This window comes from Nesoenas mayeri (genome assembly GCF_963082525.1).
Source record: "Nesoenas mayeri genome assembly, chromosome: 4".
Lineage (NCBI taxonomy): Eukaryota > Metazoa > Chordata > Aves > Columbiformes > Columbidae > Nesoenas > Nesoenas mayeri.
Window position 1 is genome coordinate 21,378,625 of NC_137540.1, and position 23,503 is coordinate 21,402,127.

Below are 23,503 nucleotides of genomic sequence, written 5' to 3' on the forward strand. Positions count from 1 at the left end.
CAGCAGAGATTGTTACATCCCATTGGCTGTATCAAAAGTAGGACCAGAGTGAAGGCTCCATGGTTGCCAAGAGCTCTGCCCTCCACTCCTTGGCAAAAAATAGATGCAAAGATATTTTTATTGCCTTTCAGAACAGTTTGAGTTTTTATGGCTCAAGATATTAGAGAAAAGCAAACTTCCAGTAAGGGAAAATTTGCTTCAAGTTCAAACATAATATCTAGCAACAATTTCATGGAAATGGTTCAGAATCATACAAAGAATTCTCTTCATATTAGGATACCTATTATTATTATTAATGCAGAAGTGTGTAAATATTCTTATTAACGTTGCACTGCAGCCTCTTCCAGTTCTTTTGAAAACTCATACAGAGAGTGTGTGCCCAAGTGCAAGTGTACATGTTTATAAGGTAACAGTAAAACTTGTCATTTGGTAACAGATATCTTGAGTCAAAATCTTACAAAAAATAAAGCCTGAATTTTGGGAAACCACATCTGATGTGTTAAATGCCATGACTTGTAAATCCAGGATGTCAAATATATATATTATATATATATGAATTAAGGCTACATAAAACATATAAATATACAGAAACCCAGCATCTCTCATGCTGTTCGGGATTTTAAAACAAACACACGAAGCAATGTCCTCCACGCATAGCGCCCAAAGTTCAGGTTTTAAACTTTTTGTCACAAACTCATATTCAGATTCCTGAGAACTCCAGTGGTCAGATAGTCCTAAAATTCTGAAAAGGTGTTACAGCTTTATCTAATGGAGCATGCAGTCAAATCTGCAGCTCACTGCTGTTGTCTCACTCTTTTGGGATGTATGAATGATTAAATCTAAAATTGTACTGGATGAGATGAAAGTTTGACCATTTATGGCACTTTGGTAGCCAGTCTCATGGAACATGAGTCTCCTGAAGAGTAGGGTTGCTGTTGGCAAGTTACTAGTGCATTTATTTTCATTGTTGCTATGGGAAAACATGGAAATCTGATAATCTTCTCATTTGCTTGTCATCAAGTAATAGATTTTTTTTACATATTTAATATAATTTGTTTCTCTAGCTCTACATTTTTTGTATAACTTGACTACTATAATTCTGCAGCAGCACTGCATTTAAGAGTGTTTTCTTACAAAGGGTATTCTTGTGGTACATTTATTTTGACAAAACTTCACTTTACTGAGGGGAGTTATTTTGATGCCATTAACCAAGCAAAGTGCCATTTGAACCACAGACTCAAAAGGAAAATGATACCATGTTCCAATGCAATTGTAGTGGGCACCACGTCACTAAGGTGCAAATCTGCGCTAAACAGAAAAGGAGTAAAGAAAAACAGAGACATTACATCTCAGGGCTATTCAGAACATTTTCCCTGTGTGGTTTTTGTTTGTTTGTTTGTTTTCTTTCCAGGTTTTCAAGAAACTGTCTAAGATAGGAGAAGGGCTATCTAAATTAAACCAACAGAAGAAATCCTTCCTTCCCTAAGAAACTGTTAACTTTCACATCCAAATAAAAAGTTAGATCTTTCTTTTACTTTAAGAATTAAGTGCTACATTAACAACAAAACATTAATTGAATTATCAGACATTCACTTCTTTCCTGAAGTTTCAGGTTTTCTTTAAGATTCTCAACACAAATAATTTCAAATTTCTTAATTCTTAATTTGAGTCAGTATATTTTGTCAGGGCAAAGTTCACTACCAGTAGTAATTGTTCTCACACAATTTTGTTTGTACTATCTTCACCAGCCTAGTAGCAGTGGAACCTTTCAGAAACATCAAACTTAATCAGTTTCTTCAATAAGAAAACCTTTCTTTGCACATAATCCATTGTCAGTGACAAGATCAATTGGACGAACTTACCTTCAAAGATGACTCAGAGTTTTGCCTATTTTTTTAATCCCTCAGATATGAAAAATACAAAATTTCTACATAAATAATAAATTAATAAAAGTGAAGTCTCTAGGAATGATGAGACCTTTTCTTAAACTTGTATGCTAAAATGTTTTTTCAAGCATGTGATGCCACTTGCTCAGGTGACAATGTTACACTTCATTACTATTGGCCTCAGTTGTAGATGAACAAAGGAAAACCCAGCTGATTTAAAAGAGGCGGGAGGGGTTGAAATAATTTCCACTGAATAGTATCTTTTGATGCGTTTTGCAAGTCTCCATTTAAGGGTTTCTGTAGCAACAGTAATGAAAGCTTAAACCTAAACCCAGTGGTCTACCCAGACACCATTGACAGAAAGACATGTTGAAGTTCAGCCTTCCAGCAAAGCACTGCAACAGTGAGCAAATATCAAAAGAATGATGCTGCCTTTCACCATGTTTGGGAGAAAAGATCATAACATTCAGTCTACCTTTTTGAGTTCTTTTACTTGCTAAGATCCTCCTTGATTGGCCAAATTCATACATACATATGGTTACAATCTATATGATTAGATATAATAGATATAATTAGATAAAATATACTGTGCACACTAACTTTAGAATATCTGCATCCCAGATACACTTACTTATATTCTCCCTAGATGCATGAGTTGAGAAAAAATTTTCAGCTGTTTTGACATTGACTTTTTTAGACATTAAGTTTATAGTCATAAATCACCTCTGATTACTTTAATAGGGTCATTTTGAATGTGAAGATGTCTTTGTATGTTCATAAATTTTCTTGATAATTTTATGCCTGTGGCTTGTATATTGTAATTCTGACAATTCATGCATGTAGTATTATGTCATAAATTACTACATTTATTTTGGCATGAGTCTCAGTACTCATGAATGCTGCCGCTATTATTTAAATATGTAACGTATCTGAAACACCAAATTGAAAACCCAAAATAAAGGAATGCTTAGAAAATATGTAGTGCTCAGAGAAAGGATGAGGACTGGAATTTTCCTGATGATTTGAGATGCAACTCTAACTGAAAGAGAAAAAAGCATTGAGCCAACTTTAGCTATTCTTGAAAGCCTCATTTAAAAAAAACCAAACACCAACCTCCCACATCAAGCAATAGATTACAATACCTTACGCAAGATTTCTAAGGACACCTAAGTGTTTTACTTAATACTTAGCTTGTTGTGCAAGTCTGAAGAAAAACAAATAGACAGCAACTTTTACTTTAAAATTAGCCTAGATGGAGAACTCTCCCTGACAAAATCTATAATGTTTAAGATAAAATAAATCTACAGAATATGAACTATCAATATTTTGTGTCATATATTGTGGAAAAGCCATTAACTTGATTATAAACCAGATGATATGAAAAATATTATGAACATACCCCACTGCTATTGAACATAATTAGTTCTCAGGCTTTTAAACTTGCACACACTTACATTTTTACATCTGAGTAAGTCCACTGAAATCAATCAAATATATATCAAATAAAATTAAATCAATTTATACAGATTATAAACAAAATCAAATTATGTTAGATTATACACCAAGTGCCTAGCAAATAAAAAAACCTTCAGCAAAACTAGCCCACTCGATACAAAGTGACTGCATATTTTTTGATATAGTAGGCTGCAGCTTAATCATTCCAACCTTTAATTACTGCATCAGATAATGAATATTTGGAACATATGCTTCTCCACCCTGCTAGAAGACATGAATGAAAGCGAAACAAGTTTATATGCACGCTGCTGTGTGTGCACGCTGGGGGAGGGAGGAGCAGCTAAACAGCAAAAGGAACCGAGCGGCAACAATTGGAGGAAACGGCGTCTGAAACAGCTGCTCCCCTCAGATTCCCCTAGAAGGAGACTGCCCGAGGTGGGCCACAGCATAAAAGGATAAAGATGATGAAAACTGATGCAAAGCAGGAAAATAACTGCTGAGACCCCTGAGTCTACACCCGAATAGTCCCAAACTGTGTGGCAAGACCTCTTTAGCATGCTACAGAAGCTGGTGATGAACTACATATTACCATGAGGCAAAGTGGCTCCTAGCAGTATTGTCTGCGTGTTACGGGTAATGATAACCAGGAGCCCCCTGGGACCGGGATGCAATGATTTCATCTCCGTAAGCATCTGAGCTCCCCTTGGATACAGAGACCATTAAACTGAGAACAGAAGGGTAAATTTTAGGCAATGATTTCTAATTGGAGGGTGAAGACAACTTGTGCTCAACAGTACTGTCAACCATTGATATTTTACTGCTGTCTATATTGATCACTGTTAAGGACAAAAGGAAATAAAAATTTTCCCCTTTTCCTTAGTCCCATAACACAAACCGTGTTTTTGGAATGAAAGTACTTCATAGATTTGTTATGTAACATTATTGGAAATGTCATTATATTAGGAAATGCCACTATTTATAACATAATTATATTATTTACACTGCAAAGTATCGGTATTTTCATTACAGTTAAAATAAGATTGCATACTCTTAATATAATGTACCATTTATATTTTGCACTGCAGAGACTTTCCCTTTTAACAACAATGCACATTGCTTTCATTACCTGTCAGGTGTTTTTGTGAGACTAAAACCATTAGGCACAATGTATTACGTATATATTTTAAATTAATAGTAGTATATTACACAAATCAAAGTTTCAGAATCCTCCTTAAAAAATAATAATTCTGCATGTGAAAAAAAGAACTTCCAAATGATTGCTGTAACTTTCTGGCAGGATGCATGGGGGAGCAATGAAGGGAAAGCAGTAGCTATAAAATACAAGCAAAACGGATCCTGAGGAAACAATGCCAGGACATCTGATATTTTTGACATTTTCAAGGGTAGTTTGATACTTTCTATAACATGGAGACTGTGCAGTCTTGTTCCTTACTTAATTTCTCCTGAGATCAAATACGCATGCAGGCTTCTTTATTTAGCACATTGGTTTATCTTACTGTTCTTCATCATCCACACAGCTTATTGTAACTTGCAGAAACTTAACAGATAAGTTGATCAGGCAAGAATGCCAGCACATTTGTCAGTTAAAAACCAATGCAGACAAATTTCAGCACAGAAAATTCTAGTCTAATCTGCCAGACTACATTCTGGAAAGAGACAAAATATCCTCTTCTCATTGCTGTTGAAAACATTAGGTATCATTTTATACAATTATATGTAGCTTTTTAATTTTGAAATATTCACACATTCAGCTACAGACTTTGACTGCAACGGATGTGACAACAGGCACACACTTCCCAGCTTTGAGTTGATTTATATAGAAGATAGGCCTAGTAACATTGAAGAAGTATGCATAAAGGTGGTCAATAACTTTTGGATAAATCATATCACAAATAATTAAAAGCATGTAAGTGTATTTCAAGAAAGAAATCTAGAATGTCTCCTATACTGCAGAAGCCAAGCAAGCAAGCTTGAAACCTATGCCGAATTCACCTTGTGACTCCTATTGGTCTATTTCTAAAAAGAATAAACCACTACAAAAAAACCCCAAACAAACAAAGGAAAAACCCCAAACAACAAAAACCCCAACAAAATAAAACCAGAAACCACAACAAAAACCCAACCAACAAAAACAAACACAGAATGACATCTATAAAACATGTTCAAAAATATTTGCATTAATAAAATACTGAGTCAGTTAAAGGAACAAACAGAAATATTAATTATCTAGCTGATTAATCACAATAATCATGGACAAAATATTCAAACAACTTCATTTTCCACACAACATTTTGAAGAGGATCATGGAAGTCTTTGACTTATCTGATGACTGGCACAGACAAATCAAGTTGATGCTTGTCTTTCCTCTCACACTCATCTATGATGAACTAGAGGAACCTTCCTTCCAGAGTTGCCACATACAGAATTCTCATTGTCTTACAATTATGATGTATGGGAGGCCCAAGAGAGACATGAGAAAGAAGCTTGAATTCAAGTATCAACAGAAGGGATGGCATCAGCACTACAGATTTTCACACCAAAAGCAATTCATATTTCTTCTAAATTCCTGATGTTCTAAAAAGCTCAACATGTGGATTGATACATTTTAGTTGCTGCTCACAAATATGCCATATCAAACTAGATTGAAAAAATGGTGTTTTATACAAAAACCTAAACAAATAAAAACTGCTTTATCTGTGCATGAAAATGAAAGCTAGTCATATATCACTTGAACTGTCAATTTGTATTATTTCTACAGATCTAAGCATGGAAACTTGGACTATATCAGCTCTGAAATTTATTGGAACCATAATTGCTTAAGCCACATGGATCCCTGTCTACAGAACTAGATACAGCTACAAAAGGACCATAAGCCAAGTCTCTCCAAGTCTTTTCCACTCTCTGAAATGCATAGGAATATGCCAAGGAGGCATAGAAAAGCACTGGGAAAGCTACAGAAACTTTAAAATATACTTACTGATAATGCTCTCTCTTGTTCTCCAGCAAAATCATACGCTAAACTTAAGCAGTACGCAGCTTCTCCTTCGATCTTCATATCGCCTCCTAGAGAAAAGATTAAAGTTACAGTTACCAGCATAGTCTGAGCAGAATTATATTAGTATGGACAGTTCTTGCAGGTTCTTAAATAACATATAGATGTTTAAATATTTTAGTGATTTTTTCCTTCTTCTTACTGGTGCCATTTATCTCTTTCCAAAAATATATAGAGTGACAATTTAAAATAGAGGCTATGGATCTGAGCTAAGTTCAAGAAAGTTCAACAAACTCAGAGAAAATATCTTCCAGTAAGTGATGCAGAGCAATTAATTTAACATGCTGTAATGTTCTCTGTCATTAATTGTTTAATAATAGAGTATCTTCACATTAGAAAATCATAGCAGTCTCTCTATATGTATTCATGTATAGAAGTACCTACAAACCTATAAACACCCTAATATATAAACACAAAATATGTTGATCCATACACTTTGCTAACATGAATCTTAGTGAAACATCAAGAGGTAACTATCAGTAGACCAGGTTCATAATTCTTTTTCTCATGGCTATTTTGCAAGCTACTGCAGGCTAGAATAGCTCAAAAAAGAGATAACTTACACTTGCAAGCAGTAGTTGTCCAAAATTCTGCATAGGCCCACTGACATGCACGACACTTTTCCAGGCCAGGTTTTATTTCACTAACACTGATTAACAAATGCTGCTTGCTGGTCATTTTTTTATATTTCTCCCTCAACAGAAAATCTTCCATCCAGTACCAAAATTTATATAAAGTAATTACAGAAATGCTTACTGTGCCACACTATATTCAAAAATTTCCCTCCAGAACATGAGTATCCATTAAAAAAAAAAATTAAATGAAATTATATTGAAAACATTCAAAAATCTAGTCTTTCTGTTGCTCAACATCCATCTGCTTAAATACAATAGTGGAAAAGCAGCCTGAAGCATAACTGCATATCAAGGTATGTTTTAAAATAAGATGCAGCTGGAAAAGATGGAGAAGTTTTTGGGTACACATCTTTCTTCAGCTGATGAATTGTATTGGTATTCTCAGTATTTGGGTACGTACTCCCAAGAGGAAAGATCTAAATAGGCAACTCACAAAACTGAGCTACTAATGCAAATTGCAGATAAAACCAAAATAGGTTATTTAGTGATTTAATTAAAAGGAAAAAAAATTGCCAAACACTATCATACACCATCACAAATTAAACATTTGGAATGGAAAGGATTGAATTCTTGCCTCCAGAGTCCTGTTTGGTTTATTACCCAAAAAACACCATACAAAAGCATTAGATTTCAAATGTGTTTTGAAATACTACTCTTCATGAGATAGGCAAGATGAGAAATTTTGGTTCTTTAGAATGAATATAATTCAAAGACAATATAATCAAAGACCTGAAATAATTTACTGACACTTCTAAAAATAATAAATTGCAAAGTTCACATGGGCTTAGATGACTGAAAGTTTATTCATTTTTTCCAAGAGTATCTGCTGGTCTAATAAAGATACTTCTTTTTAGGAACTTGCCTTTGTTTCACTGAATACATTTTAACATTTTATACTTTTCTATAACTTGCTCTGTTCTACTATCTACATATATAGTTGTATTTTTATTCATGGCAAAACTTATTTTAAAATTTATAAAATATTTTCTCCTTTTTTTGCCATTTTTGACAGTTTAATTCTTTCTATCCCAACTACTACTCAAAGACTGGCTAATAGATTAATGTTGGGCATACATTATTAAATTTTAAAAACTAATGTATCTGGTGATAAATATTGAATTAATATTGTATATCACTTGTATGTGCAATTCATATACAAAATATGCCCATTAACAAATATCACAAAAGGCTCTTGAATTGCTGTGCATGAAAAAAGATGATTATTTGAGACTTTCTATCCCACTTCTGAGAAACACTCCAAAAATCATCTAGGATAATAATCTAGGAAAAGTCTGCAGAAGTGGACATCTAACAGCATCTTTTGACAAATGAGCATTATTAATTTTCCAGACTTTTTGGAAAACTTATGTATAAAAAAATTCAAATGCTATTCTAATTTCCCCCAATTTTAAACCTATCTGCACACAGACAAATCTTCATACAGCCATTATCTAGAGCAGGCATGTCAAACTCATTTTCACTAGGGGCCACATCAGCCTCATGGTTGCCTTCAAAGGGCTGAATGTAATGGTAGGAGTAGTTACACTTATACAGTCCTAACATTACTTTCGGCCCTTTGAAGGCAATCGCGAGGCTGATGTGGCCCCCTGGTGAAAATGAGTTTGATACCCCTGATCTAGAACAAGAAGGCAATCAGGAGTAATCAGCACAGACTTAAGACAGGGAAGTCACTCCCAGAGATACTAAACACTTGACTGAATGTAGGCCTGGTCCTGGGCAGCCTGGTTCAGCTGACCCTGCCTGGGTTGGACTTGATGATCTCCAGCTCTCCCTTCCTACCTCAGCTGTTCTGCAATTCTGCAGTTTTCTTCAAGTTTCAAAGTACTTATGGGTATTAAGACACAGAGAAGGGATCTTGTTTAATTATGATAGAAAACTGTTTTCTTGCAAGTACTAAATTACTATGTAGAGTGATGATGTAGTGATCCAGCAGATATTGTTGCTGAAATATTGCCAAATCAACAGTGCCTAGCCAATCAAAATCTCAACTTCCATGAGTCACCTCACTTTCTGATTATGGGTTCACTTTTTTATACTATTACTTCCCACAAAGTTGGTTTTTTTAGATACAAAGCTTTCAGGAATATAAGAGAGCCTTTGTTGTCACCAAGAAAGCATTTCTGCTTTAGTGAGATCTGGAGGTGTATTGATAGCATTTGCCTTTGAATTTCATAGGAAATAATCACCCAGTCACACACTTGACAATTTCTACTTTAGCCTTGGAAAAATCATAGCATGCACATCAAATAAAGGAATGTGAAAGTGTTATTTTCCACCTACCTTTTCCAGCTATTTCTAAAGCTTTTCTTAGCATGTTGATGGCCTGTTGGTGTTCTTTATTTTCTAGCATTTTGTCTGCTAGTAATGTATAAATTCTCCAGAGATGCTTACATGCCAGTGAATAGTACGTATGGCCTGTCTCATCCTTCCATGGCATACCCTCTGTAAGCTGATAAAATGCTTCATAATGTTTAGCAGCTTTCATGACATGACCTAAAAAATGTCATTCATAATTACAATCACTGTAATCAACAAATTCTTTAAAATACATTAACCTATAATAATTTTCTCATTAGAAAGTAAGTTGCAGCCAATAATTTCACAGATTTCTCAAGCAACTTCAATATATAACTTGCAGATCACTGGAAAATGCTTCCAAACCTCACAGGTACCAGTAACGCTGTAATTTAAACTTATGACATTTTAAATTAGCTTTCCTTTGTAAATTCACAATGTTGGGAGTATGTGATCTCAAGGATGGAAAGTCAGAACTTTCTAGAAAATATATCTATTAGAAATTCATGAATACAGCCTTTGTGGGTCTTATATTTCAAAATCACACCTATGCATTAATAATCACAATTCAAACTGTTCAAGTTTCTTTTTTCATAATGAAAACATGTGCTGAAAGATTTGAAATGTGGAAAATAGAGGTATCAAAACTGTGGGGGAAAAAACATATTTATTCAAATAAATAGATTAAAGAAAAGAATTACCATGCAAAGTAATTTATTCAACAGTTATTACTAGGCCACCTCTGGTGAGTTTATGTAGTAAATTTACCAGAAAAGCATTAACCACTAATGGATTAATTACTGAGCCTGAAGTAATACACTTTAAGGTCTTCAAATGTAAGTTACTCAAACATCTTAAAGGCAAAAGAAAGTCTGAAGATAAAGTTCAATTCATTTTAACATTCAAGTTCCTCCCTCCCACTATCTTCAGATAGATTTCTCTCTGTGTACACATGCAAGCTAGGAGATTTTCACACTTTCTGGACAGCCAAAGTTCAAAGCCCTTGAAAGAACAGAAAAGTTTTTCCTCATACACATGGGTACAGAAAAACTGTCAGGAAACAGGTAAGCTAAGACCATTTACATTAAAAAACAACAACAACAAAAGGCATTCTGGTCACATTTTGCAAAGAATGTTCTATAGCAGGGAGAACTCTGAATGTGACTCTTCCTTTGTAAGTTTGTTGTACGTGATGGAGGAATCTTGCCTCATGGATTATCAATGTAGCAATTGCTATTTTCATTAAAAGCTGAAGCAAACCATAAACTAAGTTTGTTTACATGTGTTTGCAGTTTACATCTCTTCTGAAACATGATTTATAAGAAACTATTACTATTTTCCAGACCATTTTTATGGTGCTGAATTCAAACTACAAAAAAAAACCAAACCAGCAAGGAAAAAGTTTTCCTCAGTTGTAGGAAACAAAGGGAGAGAAGCTGGGACAAGGGCCTTCTTTAAACACTCTGAGAGAAAACAAGGCTACTTTCCCAGGTCTCCAGTCAACCTAGAGGCAGCAGAACAGCTATGACGGATTCCTCTTCTTCATCTAGTTATGTCTTTTGCACATGTTATCCTTGTACAATCATGCTTTAAAATTTGCAATACAAAAATCTTATCTTGATTAGAATTAAATTTACATTCACATTAAGCTTCTCTGATGATTAACACGAGTCCAACTAAATCTGACAAGCACAAGAAACTTCTCTTTCAAAAAGCAATTAATTAAATAAGTTTCACAGACAATTCATTTCAGGGCTCTACAACCTATGTTTGATTTAAGAGTCCAAGAGGACACAACGAAAAGTGCTGAAGAGTGAAGGGCCAGGTGACAGGTAAGACAGCAGACGTTATTCAGTTCCACTCTATCTAGAGACAGGTACTGGGGAGATGGCCACTTTAAAGAGGCTTCCAATTTGAATTTGGGTTTCTGCCTATGGATAGCTAACTTCCTAGGGCAACTCCAACTTGGAAGTCAATGGAATTCCAGTTATCCAAGTTGATAAATGATTGAAAGTTGAGTTCAAATGTAATGTTAATAGCTAGACCTAGCATTGTATCCACTTGGATACTCATAAGCACATACAGATTCCTCCTTGGAATTCTCAAAGTTTATTGACTGACTGATTATCCTTTTGAAAGGACATTGCCATACATTTATGTGATCTAGTTTCATTACATGTGTAGTGGATTCTTTAGAGTAACAGAGTTTGAGTCATGTGTAACTCAAAAACATTTAGTAAGAATGGGAAGTAGCAAACAAATGAACGGTATCACCTGGATAGGTAATTTGGGACTTGTAATATAATCTCTTAATGGGACATGTTATTCAGGTAAAGAATATGTACATCCTTCAAGACTATTTTTTAGATTGTTAGAACTATCAGGTATCATAATTCTTACCCATGCTTACTTGTTTGCAGTAACCCCTCAAGAAAGTTTCTGTCAGACTAGAAATTGAACTCATATATTCCATGTACCTCATAGTTCTTAAAAGTTGACCTAACTATTAAAGCCACAACCTTACATTCTTTCTCCCAGATCTTGGCAAAACCTCTTTAGAAACAATCCATCTATCTCAAGCTTCAAAATACAAAAGAAATACAGTATTTTCAGGAGTATTCAAATGGAATCAAATTACATTTGGCTTCAGTCAACTATCAAAAAACACTATGGTGTAAAAACTAATACAATCTGCCCAGACAAATACCAAAAAGAACATGCTGGGACAACAAACACACACATACAGCATCTGCTGGTTTCCTAAATGAGGAAGCGATGGAATTCCTGTCCTGAAAGCCCTTACATGGCTGCGAATTTGCTTCCTGAAGACTCCTTCAAGTAATACTAGCTGTTTGAAGACACTCAAATTCATGGAAGGTAAAATATTTTAGATTTTGGAATTCATTCCTCCATCAAAATTATCTGAAATCTCTTGTTCTCATTGGCAAAGGGCAGATCAGCCTATTTATTTAACCCATAATGTTAATGTGCACCTCAAATGTTGTGGAAAATATTTTCAGGGGGATGGTGAGTTTACTCACTGTGATGAGTTGTTGCAGTTGGAATTGACCTGTCCAGCGCATTCCAATTTTTAAACACTGAACTACTGCAACTATCAGGTGCAGAGTTAGATGCTGCTGAAAAATCTTGAAAAACTTTAAAAGAAAGTAATAAGCCAATTACAGAACACTCCTGAGAGTAAATTCATTTTTATCTCACCTGAGCAGTGACAAAGCAGTTTTAAATGGGTTTTACTATCAACTGAAAGAAAAGAAGGAAAAAATCAAAAAGAAAGCAAAATGAGAGGAAAAACAATGGGTAGGAAAATAACTTGGAATAGTTTGTAAAGTCTATCTTTTATATCTCTAGGAATTCAAAGAGAAAAAATAGAAAGTGTTTCTAGGAAATTCATATTCGAGAAAAATCTATTTGCAAAATGTTACACAACGCAGTATAGCTATTTTCAGATAGCAACATCAAGAGCAATTGTGTATTGCTTTTCCCACGGCCATGCAGAAATTAGCTCAGTGTATACTAAATGGATTTTGAGAATCTCTGATGTATCTTCCCTGTTTATAAAAGGATTCAAAAACCAGTAACTCTTAGAATATATATACTAGCAGTACTAAAATGTTATAGTTTAATGTAGCTCAGGGCACAACAAAATAAACACTATCAACAATGGTTTAACCTTAAATAAGTGAGCTAAACATCATCACAATGTAATTTTGGGAGTAAAGAATTAGTTTTAAACACCCTTATGAATATAAGACATTACTCTGCCACTAACAGTATCAAATTTTAGAAATTACTCTTATTTTCACAGCAACTGCATATGTATGCAAAGATTTGTGCTACAGCTTTCATTGAGTTGCTTAGAAGTACCAAAAAAAATCTATTCATTCAAGCAAAAGAACTGAATGTGATTTTGTAAATGCTGAAGAGAAACGTTTTTACATTATCTAAAACTTCCTTTATAATCCCGCCTTTCTAAAACCCACTCCAAAAGTATACATTTGTTATATCAGAATAGATATCAACCAAAAAGGGTATATATGGTGACTACTATTTTGCCCTTTTTTTTTATTATTTAAGTAGAAAGATTGACTAGATATTAACACAAATGGGTTTAAATGTGAAGCTGCCATAAAAGCAGGCACATAAATGTAATTCTCCCAGCCGCTATTTTGATGCACATTTTTGATTCCATGAATATTTTATGAAATGGCCCAAACTAAAGCCATATAACATTCCTGCATTACTGATGCTTGCGCCCGTAAGCTACAAACATTAGAGGCATGATTGAGTGCATTAAAATGAACTCATTCAGCAGTGCATTGATTACTTGAAGGAGGAAAAAAAAAAGTTGTTACTCCAACTTAAGAAAACAGCACACAAATCTGAAGTTTTCAATACTGAAATTAAAGATAGCAAATTTGAATAATGTGATATTTAATAAACAAAGGCAGAGCAAAGCTATCTAAAGTTGTCTGTATCCAGTCCTGACATTAATTAGATGAGATGTTAATTAGGTCCACAGATTGCTTCCAGTAGCATACAGGCAATTTAAAATGTCATGATCTGCAAAACGCAGTGACTGGCCTGTTCTAGCTCCATGGCTCAGCAATCCTGAGAGCACCTAATGATTTCCTTTGCTATCAGCTCAACATTTACCAATGAAAATAATGCTACAGAAACAATTGCACAAAAAAAGTGACAGGTCTATTTGGTACATTTCTTCAGCAGCACTAGTCTAAGCAGAGAGCACATTTAATTACAAACTGTAAACAGTTGTTGAGGACTTTACAAAATATTCCACTTTAGCTTAAAACGACAACCAAATAGAACAATAAAGCTTTATGTATATTACAGTGTATTTTAATCTAGAACTAGGGCATCTTTTGTAACCAGTTATTTCACTGTACAACGTGGACATAACATCTTCTTGAAGCAACATTTAAATTTCCATTTAAATTTGAGAAAGTTCTTCATGGTGAGAGTGACAGAGCACTGGAACAGGCTGCCCAGGGAGGTTGTGGAGTCTCCTTCTCTGGAGACATTCAAAACCCGGATGGACACATTCCTGTGTAACCTCATCTAGGTGTTCCTGCTCCGGCAGGGGGATTGGACTAGATGATGTTTCGAGGTCCATTCCAACCCCTAACATTCTGTGATTCTGTGAACAGTTAATGGTGGCAAAAAAAAAAAAAAAGAAGCAAAATGTTATTACTATTTTTAAATATACAGGCTTACATTTCAATGTAACTGCTCAAACTACTTGTATAACTTTCAGTTTCCTCTGCTCCATTACAATAATTATAGTGGCACTATTCACACTGAAATAGTTGAGAATCTGTCACAGTTTCCACTGTGAGCAACTGTCTACAGAGGTTGTTATAAGTCTTTAATAGAGATATGTTGGGAAATGGAACAAAAAGCTCCCAAGGATCGTAAACCAAGGCTCTCATTCACTAAATAGTTGAGCAAGCCTGGTCTCCTGGAGTAAAATGAATCGCACAGAAATCACTGGGATGGATCTCAGATGCAGGAACCTGAGTTTATCAGCCATCTGCAAAAGCAAGACAAAAATTGTGAGAGAGATTTACAATAAATTGCTGCTCCATAACTCCATGAGATTCTTCGAGAACACAACCAAACATCAGACAATGGTCAAGGCGAGCATTTTTAAGATAAAGGATAAAAAAATATTTTTAATTTACTATACAGGAGCTGATAACATTTTCCAGAAAGGTTCCACAGGGAGTTTTAGCAAAATGACATAGACAGTTTGTGAGAATATTGGTAATGAACATGCTGGCTCCACATGGGGCATTCTGACAATTTCCCCAATTTGACAAGACACCAGTAGATCTCTCCTTAGACTCTAAGCTGCTCAAGGTTAACTGAAAGTATGCCTGAGAAATCTTGAGGATATGAAGGAGAAGAAAGGAGATAAAAGGAAAGTTGAGCATCACAAAACCTGAGATCTGGCATTGATGGACTGGAGATAAAAGGAAAGTTGAGCATCACAAAACCTGAGATCTGGCATTGATGGACTGAGACTGCTGTGCAAAAGAGATGGTATTTTATGTTCCTTCGTCTGGGTCAAGAACTGCTGAGCTAATCCTTGGTATTGCAGTTTAGGGAATGACATATTACTTCTGCTGATGTTAACTAAGTATCTGTTATCTACAAACACAACTATAGGAATCCAGTGAGCCTTAGATCATATATAGTCAGGTTCTCTGAAGACCTAAGTTACTTGCCTTAAAGCTCAAATACTCAAAATATACTTACCTAGAGGGCAGTGTGCATTGTGGCACCTACAGTAGGACTGCTCACAGTATGTTGTACCTCATCATGAACATATTATGATGATAAACATATTATGATATTAAACATAAACATTAAAAATGCTCTAAGATGATGTTGCTTAAACGTTTTTTAAGAGACACCTCGCAAGCTAGGCATAAGACCAGTTCCCCTGGCTGCTTGCCTGTCTGCTCTCTAATCCCTTGCCCTGCTGCTGCCGACACTACTGAACTGCAAAGGCAGGCTTTCCCACAGGCAGCTGAAACGACAGCTGCTTTGGGGATAGTTTTCTGTGGACCAGCAAGAGAAAAAAATTGTAACTAGCTGAAGAGCACATTGCCAGGAGAGGAACTGCAGGGAAAAATACAAATCCTCTAATTCTTACAAGAAAGCATGAAGAGTAAACACAGGAGGAAGATGCAATGTTGTAGGGGTGACTGGAACAAATATCCTACTCTGGTCTTTTTTCCAGTTACTACACTAGCCACTGTATCCTCAAAATTCTGGGTTACCTCCCAGCCTTGTTAAGTTGCTTCTGCGTCTACATAAAATCTTTCTCAGATTTTCTCTAAGAGATATACACATATTCTGGAGACTGATTGTAACGACTCAGAGTAACTCGACAAAGAAAATCTGGTGTCAATTACATAATTTCCACCAAAACTATAAGCACAGAGAGCTCACACACACTTTAAGAGTGATACAAAACATAACATATGGACATATATGAAAGACAATAATAAACCAAAGAGTGATTTCACATTAACTGTTAAATCTGAAAGTTAGAAACATACCTGTAGTTACTCTTGTACTATCTGAACTACATTGTAAAACTGATTTTTTTCCTTTGTTTTAGGCTTAACTGTGGAAAGAAAGTTCTTCTTTCAGGGATTTTCACAGAAGTTTAGGTCTGAGGTGAAATCTAGAATCTCTGAAGGCTTTGCAACACTGTAATTGCACAAACTGTTGTAGCAGCATTTTGCTGACATGCAAACTACAATAAAAACTATACTCTTACAAGATCAATGCCCAACTTCAGGAAAACCTACAAACAAACAACACAACTGGACAGGTCACATATGAAAATCCCACTGACTTTTCTGTCCTACATACATAGTCAAAGGAACCAACACAGAAATTTTGGTTTACAATTTTAATTTATATTTTTAGGTTAACATATTTTATGAAAGCAACATTTGTCAGATGCTGCCTTCTGATTCGTTTATGTATAAACACTTTTTGATGTATGTCAATTTTAATCAAGATGAGAACATTGCAAACAATGTTGAACGCTAGCTGAATGACAACATACCCATTTTAAAGAGAATGGAATTCTTCACAATAACATTCAAACCTTCTTCTTTCATGTTTGCAAAGCATCAAAGTGCTTCCTATCTACAGAGGCTACCTAAGATGCCAAATGTATTCAGGAAGCTGACAATGTTAAGGCTCCAGGCCCTGAGTAAGGGCCGGCCCATGCTCAGTGGGATGCTCACACTTCAGGTTTCACAAATATTGCAGTGTTTCCAGGCAGATGTCCAGATGCAGAGAGGGGAAGGAGGTGAAAACGCAACGAGGAATAGTGAGCAATGGTACACGCTATATATACAATTCTATTTTTGTTTTGTTTTGGTTTTTGTTTTTGTGTGGGGTTATTTGTTTGTTTGGGTTTTTTTAGCTCAATGGAGATAAAATACAGAAAATAATACAGAAGCAGGCTAGTTGTGCTCTACATTACTTTTTTTTTTTTAACTCATGTCAAATGCTTCCCTCAGTTTAAATATTTTTTGGTAGTGATTTATGTATGTGAATGTAGCAACATTTATTCATATTCTACCCCTGTTTCCCTTGCTTTTCACAGCTTTCAGTAACAAATTCAATATCAGATGCAATGCTCCAGCACAGAAGCTGTTCTATTGTGCAAATAACCTACTTCAGAAGGATGCTTTGAGTAGCAAGGTTGGACTAATGACCTACTGAGGTCCCTTCCAACTTGAGCTATTCTATGATCCTCTGAAGAGTAAGATATCTTTCTATTAATCGCTTCCTAATGTTTGTTTTACCTATGACTTCTACAGATAATTGATAAGGTCTAAGGACATGTAACCCCATCAACTCTCAGTCCCACTGAGAAGGCACCTCTGGAGACAGCAGCTCCCCCAGCAATTACTAAAAGGAAACGCTGCCTCCAGGAAAGCTTATGATGACAACTGCAGGTTCAGCTGCAGTAGTCCAAGACCTTGCAAAGCTTTGAAGCAAAAAAATCTGTTAGTGAGCGGGCAGCTTTGAATGAAGCTTCATCTCAGTACTACTCATTAAGCAGTAAATAATTAAAATGGCCTGGAAAAGACAGGTAAAATACAAGCAGCAATGTCAGTAATAGACATGAAAGAGAAGAGAGGGAAAAAGAATTTAAAAAAGCAAAGAAATAATTCATTTGAAGTTTTAATAAAGTTTCATTTGCAGTCTTGTTTAAAGATATATCAGACTTTAGGGATGTAACCTAATTACATTTTTATTCTAACTTCTATTCAAAGACCTTGGACTTTGAATCTTTAACACAGATCAAACATAGTATAATTTACTCATGGCTATCAATACTTTAGAAAGATCTCTTCATTAAATGCCATATCCTCATGAATGTGCACATAAAGAAAACAGAGGAACATTTGATACCAAAACCACCAAGAAATAACATGTTTCTTGCAGAAGTGTATATATAAAAAACTCATTTGAGTGCTATGCCTTATATTCAAGCGTACATAAAAAGTTCTTTTCGGAAACATTTTTGAAACTGTATATTTCACAGTTCAATGTAAACAATAGCAACACTTTTTGAGTAATTTTATGAACTATTTGAAAATGAACTTTGCATTCACCAAATACCTAAGAACACAAACTAATTTAAGGGTTTTTTTGCATGTATCATCATACTTTTATAGAAAACAAAAATTACAAAGTTTACAATTAGCATGATTGCATTGCTGTGAATATTTTGAGGAGCTTCTCATTACAAAGTAAGAATACAGAGTTGTCCCCAGGTGTTACATCAAAATGGAAAGATTCTCAATTTGAAGAAGTAGGGTAGGAAACCAGTGGTGACAGTGAAAGGATTAACGAAGCTTTTGGCAAACCTGCTTAGTTTTTCATAGTGTAAAAAAATACTATTTACTTCTCTGTGCTTAAAAATAAACCTTGATTTAAATCAACTAATGGAAAAGCATGACGCAAGTTTTCCATTTTCACAGTGTGTTTTTTTTTCTAGAAGTGAAAATAAGAACCCTACAGAATTCTTCCTGAGTGGTCTTATTCAAAACCTCTTCATTGTCAAGCAACACTTTTAAAAAAAAAGAATAAAAATTAATTATATGAAGAATATTTCTGATTAATTCAACAGGTCCTTTTGTTTTCTTGTTGGATGTTCAGAAGCTTCTTTCAGACTTTCTTAAGAACATACTAATTTGAATTGAAAACATATCTAATTTCTATAACATCAATTCAATATGGTACATACTGGTTCAACACCAGTAACAACCCTGTAATAATAAAATATAATTTATCTGGGTACTACATTCTGCACTTGCATGAGGATGACCTCAATTATTTAATAAACCATTTAAATCTCTCCTCCCCAAGAACGTATCTGGATTTATGTCTGCTTCTGTCTGCCACTGACTGACAAAAACAAGCATCATGTGTGAAGACCTTATATCCTAGGAATTTGCTGCTTATTCTTTTTAAATTATGCTCTACAATCAAGTTTCCCCCAGCTCACTTACATATTCAGAAAAAACAAACAAACAAACAACACAACATAACTGCTTTGTGAAATCGTGTAAGTGCAGAAGAACAAAGAAGAGTTAGCTTCAGTAAATATGATGAAAATCATTTTAAATGGTCGAACTGAATAAGCAGACTTCCATGTCCCATTATGGAAAGGCATCTTTTTGTCTCTGAAGTTCCCTAATGTAAAGTATCTGCCTCTACATGAACTTAAAATTTAGCAATAGGTATATGTAGCCAAAGATACAGAATTCAGAGACATGGAAGTTTTCAGGTCTGAACTATCCCTACACTCCTTTTTCTGCAGAAGTTGTTTGGAATAATCACAGGTAGGAATAATCTTAAAATCTAGCAATCTAGGACATGCAACCTACAAACATGCAGGTTTGCAAACCTGCAACATGCAAAGGGGAGATACGATAAATCAATGATATATGGTTACTACTGGATATGGTCTGTCATACAGAGAAAATTAAAAGAATCAAATGAAACATGCTATCTGTTTTATCCAAATGATAAATAGTACATAAAGACATTTCTAGGTTAGTTTCCAAAGGAAACAAGCCTATGTGATCATCTTGTGAACTTTAACCGAATTTGATAAGTGGTTAGAAGTCTGTAGGACAGTTAGTTCCCACCAGGAACTAACTGGTGGGATACTCTTGAGGATAGAGATTGATCCCAATTCCAGACAGAAAGACAGGTAGAACTCTGATGTAAGTATTCCAGAGGGCAGCACGCTGCTGGGCCAGCCAGCAGAACATTCACATACAGCTTTTACTTTGTCACAGCACACATGGAACCTTACTAAGTGAAGGTGCAATAGAAGCATCTAGGAAGTGGTATTGTATAAACACAGAGAATAAAAAGGTCACTCCTGCCTCAAAGGATACACATTCTCTAAATCTCTAGAACTGAGACTCTCCTTTAGATCATTGCCATATTTTGACTAGCACTCAGGCTTCCTATGAAAAAAAAATACATAGGCATTTATATATTTTAATCCCTTTTCTCTTTTTGGTCTGCACTATGAAAAATACCATTATAAAAATAAAGAGAAAGGAAATAATGAGATTAATCTTTTATCAAGAAACACAAACTTATCTGGGTATCATTTTAGATCAAAAGAAGTTGCTTACAAAAAGGAAGCTCTGACACAGACACAAGGATAGACACAACCAAAAAGGCCTTGGTTAGCTATTAGCTGGTAATTTGAGTTGCTGTTTTGACTTTTGTTCCTGAAGAGAGAAGTGGGATTGATTTGAAGCTGTCTTCCTCTAGTGTCAGGCCTGCACTTGTGAATACAACAGCATGGAGACCTGTAGAGCAGGGGCGTCCAGCTCATTTTCACCCGTATAAATATAACTACTCGTAGATTTACACAGTCCTAAACTTACGTTTTGCCCATTGAAGGCAATCGCGAGACTGATGTGGCCCCCCGTGAAAATGAGCTGGACACCCCTGCACAGGCTATACACCTTATAGTGGAAAAATAACAGCATTAAATAGGCAGGTTGGAGAGTTCAAATGCAGCAATACTGTTATGAACAATTCTGCACTCCCCAGCTGGTAAGGAAGAAATTTATTGCTCTTCATGAATGTCCCACTGTTTTTTTTTTACCAGTTGTTTCTGATTTTGCAACCAAATTGTAAAGCATCACTTTTCATTTCTACATTATACAGCACAATGATGATTTGCTATTTAAGTGGGCTTGGCAGACTTGTAACACAGATAACATTATAAAGTTTTATTAATGTAGAAGATGCATGTGGGCCATCCATCCCACAGGGGAATTTTATTCTGGCTATACTTAGGAATCTCCTAGCAAAAGACACTACATGTTACTGTAATTAAAATGTGCACACAGAAAAGCATTAAAAAAAAAAATGACATGGAATTTTAACTTTTGCCTTTTAAACCTTTTTAGTACTTCACTTTGCAATATTAACTTTTTTTCTTCTTTTAATCTGAATATAAATTATTTTTGCCTGAAGGAAAACCAATTGAGGAAATTCTGTTTCAACATGCATATTTACTCTGCACAGATACGCACGAATGTATGCCAAGTTTCTCTTAGTTTATACATTACAGTTTTTAATTGAAAAACACTTGCCATAAACAATTCAAAATACAAAAATCAATAATTTCTTAGCAATACATTAAATAGGATCTGCTAAGAACAAGAAAATGATCAGTTCACACTTTTTATGTGCAAAGCAAAAAGATGACATTATGAACTTTCTTTAAGTTGTTTACCAAATATATCTAGTAATTAATACTTAAGCTTCAAAAGCTCAAATAAAATTCCCATTAAACTCAATAGGAATTGTTCCACCAACTTCCATAATGTCTTGATAAAAAAACTTCAATTTCAACAGTATGGTAAAATGATAGGTAGAATCCTACTCCCCAGTCTTAATCCAGATTGTCAAAGTCTGTAAGAACCCAGTGGATTTTTTTTTCCACAACAAATTAATTAAATTTATTTACAACTCCCTTGTGTTCAGTAGGCCTTTCATCTAGAAAAAAACTACATCAAATTCTAACAAAAAATACTGTAGGTTACCCATGATTACTGACAGAACAGTTACACCTTTCTCATAAATTAGTCCCTTTTATTAATATTTTTGGGGTGAATGCAGAGGGATTAGAAGTTCTCAGCTCTGACTGAAAAGCAACAGGAGCATAACATTACTTATAATCAAGGCAGAACAGGATTAGGACTGAACACGTAAAACCCATTCATTAATTTTCAGAATGCAGTATATTTTTTAACTGCCTAAACTTACTTTAGAAAGGGCTAAGGAGACCCTGATCTAGAATTCTTCACGACTTGCATCCTAAAAACCATACAAAGCAAGACAAAAATCGGGGGTTACGGGTTAGCTGCTCGTTATAGGAATCAGCACTGAGATATCTAACATCGCTATTTGCTTTGCATGCTGTACCTTTCTCTCAGTAGTCCCGCCTGTCTGTAGTCTTTCTGGTCTGTAAGCATGTCAGAAAAAGTATTGCTTCCACTTTTGTTGATCCTTCTGTGCTAGCAGAATATAAATCTGACCGCTAATTCTAAATCACCAGTGCAATGAGATTAATGGTATAATTTTCACACATCTCACTCCTCTCATACTAGGGAATATGCAGTTTCTGGCATGGCACTGATTTACAACTGGAATTCATTGTGGAAGTTTTATTCAGAAATGCTTTCAAGCACTGCAACCAACAGGTATCGAAAGGTACAACTATCTTAGTAAACTCCCTTAGCCTTCAAAACAGCGTGGCTGCTGGCAAACTGCCCATTAAGAAAAGTCCCTGAAACACTCCTAATTACCAAACTGTGCCTATGAATAACTGCAGAGCAGGGAGTTCATGTTAGCACAAGCTAAAAGCATGTGCAGGACTATTAACACCACTTTAGCACTAGCCTATGCTCCAGTGCTCATAGACATCCCTACACATAGCTTAATTTACTTACTTTACTTTAAATTACTTTAAATTTACTCTTTGCAGGAGAGCAACAACCATGGCCTGTGAACGTCGATGTTGTTGCTATTGTCTGAAAGGTGCACATTCAGATCCTGGCATCATTCTAGAGTGAGAGCATAGAGATTTATAGTAAGACTGTAGTGATGACGTTTTCGTTGCTTCCTCCAGAATTCTTGCCATCACAGATCCAGCTTCCTTGACCCACAGATAACGTAGCACTAACCTGTCTGTTTGTAAGGCTGTGCCTTAAGGAAACAAGAGTCACGCATCTGTATTAGAAAAACACCATCAGATATGTTAATCAGTTGTCTCTAAGCCACTCTCACAAATGCAGAATTGCTTGACATTAAGATTGAAACGTTGGTATCTGAAGTACTGGCTTTAAAGTACTGGCTAAATTTGAGTGTGTGTACACATCTATAAGCATATATATGCATATATAGATGTGTACGTGCACATACATGTACGTAGGTTCGCATCTATATACACACATTTATACAAACACCTGTATTATGTACAATGGACTTGATGGTTGCTTTTAGAACAAGCACACTTC

General features: G+C 35.2%; 1 protein-coding gene across 1 annotated transcript in view; it reads right to left on the minus strand.

Annotated features, from left to right (window-relative positions):
- The window catches only part of TTC29 (tetratricopeptide repeat domain 29), a gene marked incomplete at both ends in the record, with an annotated part of 178,700 nt that overhangs the window by 56,577 nt on the left and 98,620 nt on the right, over nt 1-23,503 (minus strand). Inside the window, 2 exons of the mRNA XM_080343825.1 lie at nt 6,340-6,425; nt 9,351-9,563. Coding sequence (XP_080199951.1) covers nt 6,340-6,425; nt 9,351-9,563 — 299 coding nt within the window. The remainder of the gene's footprint in view (nt 1-6,339; nt 6,426-9,350; nt 9,564-23,503) is intronic.